Below are 8,563 nucleotides of genomic sequence, written 5' to 3'. Positions count from 1 at the left end.
CTAATAAGAATATTTGCTATGAAATTTGTCACTTTCATGTCATTCAAAGCCATTTGACCTCTCAATGATATTCTAACGGGCAACCCACCTTAAAACCTACATCAAACCAACAATTTTTTTGTAAATACAGGATATGTAACTTTGGCAATTTTATAATGCACTTTCTCAACCATAGTGTTGCAACGTAGCACCACCTTACACATTGTACATATATTTGGTTCTGAGCAGAGAGGAGAAAGCGGGAAGATTTTTTAATTGTAGATGCCATTCCAGAAGCTACAAGAGAGTCATAATGGCGGACTATCGGATTGTAGCAGCAGTTGAGATCAATAGTTTCAGCGATAAGTGTAACTCCAATGTATTTAAATGACCCTCCCCATGAAAAGCAGTAGCAGGAAACCCTATTTTCATGGAGGCCTTGCAGATTAGAGTCTGAGGGAACCATCCCAGGACTGGCAGATTATAATAAATATGTTTACACTTGTTTAGAGCTTGAATCGAGAAAATTTCATGTTATGGCATTCGATATCACATTCTGCGATGAAGAAGATCCCCAAAGCTCTATCTTCACACCGCTTCCTAAACTCATTAAGTTCTTGCCATGCACCCAAATATATTTCTAACATACAGTCCTTGGCTGCTCGAAACGGAAGACTTGCCACCACTGTGATGAAAACCAACTTACAGAATGACGAGGAACGATTGGGAGAGCTAGCCCATCTGTTGAAAATTTGTGCGGTTAAGAAAACACAGTCCGAGGGCAAGACGCTCCATGCCAGCATTATCAAATATGGATTTGAGAGCCATTTCTACCTAGCAAATCACCTCGTTACTATGTATTGCAAATCTGGGGGAGTGTTGGATGCACGCCAAGTGTTTGACATAATGCCTGAACGAAACGCGGTATCATGGACTACCCTGATTGCCGGATATGGTCAGGATGGATGCCACAAGGAGGCCTTGAAATTGTTCAGTCAAATGAACAGGGAGGGTGTAGCATCGGATTGTTTTAGTCTGTCCAGTGTGCTCCATGCTAGTTCCGGGGCAGCAGCGGTAGAACCTGGTAAGCAACTCCATGCTCACATTCTCAAATTGGTTCTTGAGGGAGATGTTTTTGTGGGCAGTGCACTAGTTGACATGTATGTAAAATGTGCAAAAATGAAGGAGGCACAGCAAGTGTTCGAGAATATGCCTAAAAGAAATGTTGTGTCTTGGACTGCAATGATTAGTGGTTATGCTCAGAATGGTCATTGTGAGGAAGCTTTCAAGTTTTTTTCTCAAATGCATAGGTTAGGAGAGCAGATGAACCTTGTTACTTTTGCCTGTGTCCTTACTGCATTCACCAGCCCAGAAACTCTGGAACAGGGCACCCAGGTCCATGGCCGCATCGTCAAAGCTGGACTTGAAACAGACGTCTCTGTGGCAAATGCACTTGTTACTATGTATGTGAAATGTGGGAGTGTAGACGACGCGTGTTGTGTGTTTGAGGGATTGCCTGATCCAAATTTAGTTTCATGGACTGCCATGATTGCTGGATATGTCCAACATGAGCGAAGCGGAGAGGCCCTGGAACTCTTTAGTGAAATGAAGTTGGCAGGCCTGAAGCCAAATCAGTTCACTTTTGCTAGTGTTATGAAAGGTTGCGCTGACCTTGCAGCTGTAGAACAGGGTAGGCAGATGCATTCCCATGTCATCAAAAGTGGCACCGAGTGGGATGTCTTTGTGGGGAATTCCCTTGTTACTATGTATGCCAAATGTCAAAATATGGAGTTTGCAGAGAAAGCATTCGACGAAATAGCTACACCAAATGTGATTTCCTATACTGCACTTCTTGCAGGACATGCTCAAAATGAGCAATGTGTAGAAGCTTTAAATCTGTTTTGCAAAATGCGGCAGTTGAGAATAGAAATGGATCAGTTTGTCTTTGCCACTGCGCTAAATGCATCGGCTAGCCTAGCAGCGCTAGAAGAGGGCAGCCAGCTTCATACCCATGTCGTCAAAATTGGGTTCGAATCCGATCTGTTCATTAAGAATGCTCTTCTTGACATGTATGTTAAATGTGGAAATTTAAAAGATGCACAAAAAGTTTTTGACAATATGCTTGACAAAGAAGTGATCTCATGGAATGCAATGATTGCAGGATATGGCCAGACTGGACAAGGCGAGAAGGCTATGAAACTCTTTTTCCAAATGCAAATTGGTGGCATAGATAAAGACCAATTTACTTATACCAGTGTCCTCAGTGCATCTGCAAACCTAGTGGCTGTGGAACAGGGCAAACAGGTTCATGCCCACGTCATTAAAACTGGATACGAGTCAAATGTATCTGTGGGCAACACTCTTGTTGACATGTATGCGAAGTGTGGTAGCATAAATGCAGCACACAAGGTATTTGAGAATATGCCCGAGAAGGATGTTGTATCATTTAACGCAATAATTGCAGGATATGCCCATCACGGGCATGGCAAGGAGGCTCTGAGATTCTTTGAGCAGATGCAACTGGTTGGCATGCAGCCTAATGACATCACCTTCATTTGCATTCTCTCAGCATGCAGTCATGTCGGTTTAGTGAATGAAGGCCGCAACTACTTTAATTCCATGAGTCGTAACCATAACATTAAACCAAGAATGGAACACTACGCTTGCATGGTTGATCTACTTAGCCGTGCTGGATTCTTGTATGAGGTTGAGGAGTTTATCCGTGAAATGCCATTTAAACCTGGAGCAGTGATTTGGAGGACTTTGCTTGGTGCTTGTAGAGTACATGGCAATATAGAGCTTGGCAAACTTGCAGCTAAATATGCTCTTGAGTTGGAACCGGAGGATTCTGCAACATATGTATTACTATCAAACATGTTTGCAGCAGCCGGTATGTGGGATGAGACAGAGAATGTGAGACAATTGATGAGAGCTAGAAAAGTGAAAAAGGAGCCAGGGCAAAGCTGGATTGAGATAAAGAACAAAATGCACACGTTCATAGTTGGAGACAGATTTCACCCACAAACTGAAGAAATTTATGCAAAGTTGGAAAGTTTGACTTGCGAGATGAAGCGGGCAGGTTATATTCCCGACACTAGTTTTGTTCTTCATGACTATGACTAGGAGCAGAAGCTGGGAGTTCCATTTCAGATAGTTTGGGTAGTCACTGTTGCAGCTCTCCTGGATATAGTAATCATATTGACTTTACTATTGCGTTCATCTTAAGGATATTACTCTGTTAATCAATCTGAGAGATGCCGGACAGTGCCATCATTTTATGTATGTGGTTGTGCTCTTGCTGGAATTTGTCCATGGCAAGTAATACAAAACATTGTCTTACCTTATAATAGCCTAAAAGTCATCTCTTGGTGAACAACTTTCACGATTGTACAATGTATGTTCTACGGATTATACACATTATGTGACTTTGGGTAAAAGGTAAAAGAGTATTTGACTAATATAAGGGTTTGAGCATTGCTGGATAAGGTTCCTATTGTGGATTAAAATGCGGCAAACAGAGACATATATTACAAATTATAATGAATTTAAGATGAAAAAGGAAACTCTGTTCTGCTAAATGCTATACAATTGACTTCTCATATTGCCAAAATTCTTCTGCAATATACAGCCTGGTTAGACCACTGAACTGGGTTGAGAGGATTGATGGGCCATATGACCATGAATCATAAAGTCTTCTGGAAGGATGTCAATCCCAGATAATTTTGATCATCACAAATTTACAGGCATCTTATCCAATGTTTTAAAACTCTGACTCCGACTCGGTATTGACTCAGTCGAGGGTCGACTCCGACTCGGACTTGGACTCAGTATCGACTTGACAGGTTTGATTTCAATGACTCGGTCGTTGTAAAAAATACATTTTTATTTTTTATTTTTTATGAAAAACATAATTTTAAAGATTTTCATTTATGTTTCCAAACACAATGCATTAGAATATAGAGAGGACAACATATGATCAAAGTAGGCTCATGAATATATCTATTATATCAAAATGGCACCCAGTGCGTTGTCCAATACATACGTGATATAGAGATCAAAACAAAAACACATAACCAAGGATGCTCTAAATGGTCTTTACAACAAAAGAAAACTGTAAAGCATCACTAGGCGCCAGTACTACTGGCTACTGCTAACCTCCCTAGTGAAGCTTCTGCCTCTAGAGCTTTATAATAATACCTAGGGTTCAAAAAAAAATCCCACTGCATGTATAGGGCGATGGAGTTGATTGTTCCATCTTTGATCAATGATTTCCCAAATGGGCCCATACTTAACCACTCTATCCTTGTATGTTGCCTTTATTTGCTCTTTTGCTTGATCCATAGCCTCATAAATGAAGCCCATAGCCAATTTTTTCCCATCTACCAATTGCAACACCTTAACAAACCAGCTAGGGGTCCAACTTGATCGGTTCGGTTAGCTCGGTCAGTTCGGTAACAAACCGGATATCGAACCAGTTTTTCTACTGATCCAGCCCAGCTAGGGGCCCGAATCAGTTGGCTTGGCCGAATCCGATTTAGTCTAGCCGAATTTTAAAACACCGCTCTTATCTATTAGTTCTTCCTCAAACTTAATACCTACTCATTCTCATCATTGAACTTGCAATGGTGCCACAAGGAAGCAAATGAAATCAATCATCTAACAAGTATGTATCACCTTCACTTTATGTGATGTTTGTGCCGTTTTTCCAAAGATAAGGCAAGCATGATTGTTTTAACCCTGTACAAAAATTACTTGCAAACGAATTCTTAAAACATAAAAACATACAATGGCGAGAACATGAAACAAATATACACAGAGATTTTCCCTTGGATCCCAAAACTGGGATTACCAGATTGATTTTTCATTATGTTCCTTTCAATGTTACAATACATATATATACATGCCGAAGCATTCATAAACTCCAATTCATTAACCCTGGATTAGAGCATCACCGTAGTTCTCTTGACCGAATCTACAAAATACCATGGACAGAAAACCATCATTGCTCAAAACCATGGGTAGGTCCGCCCACCATCTTTGGGTTTGCATAATATTTTGTTTTTTTTCACAGGGCCCAGCCGTAGACCCCGTGCCACCCCCTATGCTGCTGCGTCCAGCGCAACATACAACGCGTGGGGCTAGTCGTGGAAACAAGATAACATACACCCAACATTCTCCCATTTGTTGTTTTCTTTACACAAAAGGGGTCACAGGAGAGTTGTCATTGGTTGAACTCTGCAATGTCCATTGTTTCTCTACACCAAGAAAACTTATCAGTGCTCATAAACTTTGTCAAAGCATTTGTAACATTCTTCAAAGTGTTCACCTTTACTAGCAACACCTTTTTGTCCTCAACCATATCCCTCACAAAGTGATACTGAACATCAATGTGCTTTGTCTTCGAATTATAAACAGGGTTCTTAGCCAAAAAAATTGCACTTTGTCTATCACAATCTAACCTTATAACTCACTGCACCAACCCCATACTTGAACATAATCTCTGCAACTAAACTGCTATGAGTGGCTGCCATGTATTCGACCTCGATAGTTGAAAATGTCACTACAGATTGCCTCTTACTCATCCAAGTGACTGCTCCTCCAAATAGGTTAAACACATACCGACTTGTAGATATTCTCTGATCCAGATCTCTAGCCTTGTTATGAAACCAGCTCACAAAAAGATAGAAAAGAGAGATCCACGCCTTAGAATTCAGCCTGTTCGAGGGGGCAACCTCCTTTACATTACATAAATGAACAATTCTTGGATGATACCGATGAAAATACCTCCTTTCTATATATAGGAGTCTAAGGGGTTATAACATAATCTGAGCCGACATAACAATAATAATGTGAGGGCACAATAATAACAATAGTGGGCTCCTATGGGGCACAATAGTAACAATATGGGCACTACATGGGTATATCAATATAATAAGTGGGTTATACTAATAACAATAAGGGGTTACACTAGTAGTATAGGGGCCTAACATGCCCCTCTCCTTCAAAAAGCATTGTCCTCAACGCTTGAGTAGTTCTTGATGCTTCTATATAAAATTCTTGTCCTCCCATGTGGAATATTCAGCGGGTAAGTTCTTCCACTTGATGAGATACTCTGAAATTGATCGATTTCGTAGCTGTCGGGTTCTTGTTTCTGTGACTGCTCCAGGTTCCAATATGATTTTTCCTTCCTCTTCAATTTCTGGCAATATTGCTTGAATTGGGATCTTTTGCAACTTTTGAATAAGTGGCCATACTTCTTCGTCCTTCTTCCATTCATCCCTTGCTTCGTTTATCCAATCTGGTTGGATAATATAAATAGCACAAAACAATGCTTCCACATCCTCATCCTTGAAGAGTCTTCCCATTTGTTAAAGTCGCCATTTTTTAAGTGCATGTAGTAATGCCAACATTTCCTTCTCATAAATAGCTTGCTTGAGATGTAGCAGTAAAAATACCCAATCACCTACATCAAAACATTTTTCACTATGATGTTGATCTACCTGTTGTTTCGTTTTATTTTGCACTGAAGTGGCATTATCCTTTAAAAGTTGGAGAACTTGCTGTTGATGCTCGATGTGATCTTTCTCTGCTTGAACCTTTTTCTTCTTGATATGTCCTTCTATCTTTTGAGGAGTGGTAATTTCTTCTAGTTCTTTACAAGATATGGTCGGATTCATTTCTTGATGCTCGATGTGATCTTTCACTTCTTGAACATTTTTCTTCTTGATGTTTCCTTCTATCTTGATAGTTTGAGGAGTGGTAATTTCGTCCATTGAATTACAAGATATGGTTGGATTCATTTCTTCTTCCTCGATGTGATCTTTCACTTCTTGCACCTTTTTCTTCTTGATATGTCCTTCTATCTTGAGAGTTTGAGGAGTGGTAATTCTTGCCAATGCTTTACAAGATATGGTCTGATTCATTTCTTCTTTCTCTGGGGTGGTGTCCTGGCATATGTCCTCTTCTTTTGATGTTTCTTGATCCTTTTCTTCCTCCTCTTCATATTCTATGTAAAATAATTTCTTCTCAGCACACCTATGACCTTTAGTACATTTGCTATCACAATTGTAACAAAGCCATTTTTCTCTTTTTTCTTCCAATTGTTGTGGTGTAACCCTTGTAGGTTGTGGAAGGCCGGGAGAAAAAACACTTCCATATTTATAGTTGTGAGGGGTATGCTTCCTGGTTTCCATAATTTTGCTTTCCATTATGTCACAAAGCCCTTTTACTCTTTCCAATTGTTGTGGTGTTGCTCTAAAGAAGGTGTTGCTCTTTGTATCCTCATAATGTGCTATCATTTCCTCCGTGAAAATTGACCACGTAACAAGTTTTTTACGAGAACAAAGCCCTTCATACCATAAAAATTGATATGGTTCTAAATATGAAGATGCAATAGATACCTTTTGTAATAATTGTACACCATGTAGATCAAAATATTGCTCCATTTGAAGTATCCAATTTACTGGATCCTTGCCATCAAACTTCCTCATCTTGCTTTTTCTTGATTTTAGGAGCTCAACCTTGAAACGACTGTAACTCTGTACTTTCAGATCTTTAAGTTCTGAAAATGTGAACTATAGTAGCCCTCTGTGTCCTCTTTCCAATGCCACTAGTCTGATCCAAATTGGATTCTCTAAGAAAGAGTTATGCACAATCTCCCAAGATGACCTGATTATAGACCTTTCCAGAAGAGCAAAATTGTATGAAGTGCCACGTGTCACTGTTTCAACCTTTGGATCTGAAAAATATATAAACGAAAACTACAGTCCGTTTTCTTTCTGTACCTTCTTACGAAATTTCAATCCGATGCTCAGAAAGAAAGTTATGACAATTTTCCCCAGGTCACCTGTTTTTAGTGTAATTCAGGAGTCTGCAAAAAGACCAACTTCCTGAGATCATATCTCCGAAAATAACGCGCGAAAAACTCTGAAATTCGGACCCAAGGTTCAACGCAATTTATTCTCAAATGGGTTTTTTTTGCGACTTCTGAAACGTCACAGAAAAAAAGTTATAGCGAAAATGCCACGATGACCTGTTTGGAGTAGCGAAACCCTAGAATCCAAAGCTCTGATACCAAATGTTATGAAACCAGCTCACAAAAAGATAGAAAAGAGAGATCCACGCCTTAGAATTCAGCCTCTTCGAGGGGGCAACCTCCTTTACATTACATAAATGAACAATTCTTGGATGATACAGATGAAAATACCTCCTTTCTATATATAGGAGTCTAAGGGGTTATAACATAATCAGAGCCGACATAACAATAATAATGTGAGGGCACAATAATAACAATAGTGGGCTTCTATGGGGCACAATAGTAACAATATGGGCACTACATGGGTACATCAATATAATAAGTGGGTTATACTAATAACGATAAGGGGTTACACTAGTAGTATAGGGGCTTAACAAGCCTAGTCTACATCAACAAAACCACGAATGTCCAAAACTCTTTCCAATCCTGGTCTTCCTTGGGAGCATAAGCCATAATCAATAGTACCACGCAAATACTTGAAAACCCGCTTCACTACTGTCCAATGTTCCTTCCCTGGTTTCAACATAAACTTGCTCAATACTCCCACTA

At 39.8% G+C, this 8,563-nt stretch overlaps 1 protein-coding gene across 1 annotated transcript in view; it reads left to right on the top strand.

The window, feature by feature from the left end:
• Positions 1-540: 540 nt before the first annotated feature.
• LOC149208099 (pentatricopeptide repeat-containing protein At2g27610-like) overlaps positions 541-8,563 on the top strand; it is an 82,044-nt gene continuing 74,021 nt past the window's right edge. The window contains exons 1-2 of the mRNA XM_089398237.1: positions 541-3,058; positions 3,206-3,293. Coding sequence (XP_089254363.1) covers positions 541-3,058; positions 3,206-3,293 — 2,606 coding nt within the window. The remainder of the gene's footprint in view (positions 3,059-3,205; positions 3,294-8,563) is intronic.

The sequence above is a fragment of the Pinus tabuliformis genome, chromosome 1_2 (assembly GCF_031772625.1).
Source record: "Pinus tabuliformis cultivar Carrire ecotype Pingquan chromosome 1_2, CPIR1, whole genome shotgun sequence".
NCBI lineage: Eukaryota > Viridiplantae > Streptophyta > Pinopsida > Pinales > Pinaceae > Pinus > Pinus tabuliformis.
The sequence above is the reverse complement of the archived record's forward strand: the minus strand, read 5'-3'. Positions and strand labels throughout refer to the sequence as shown.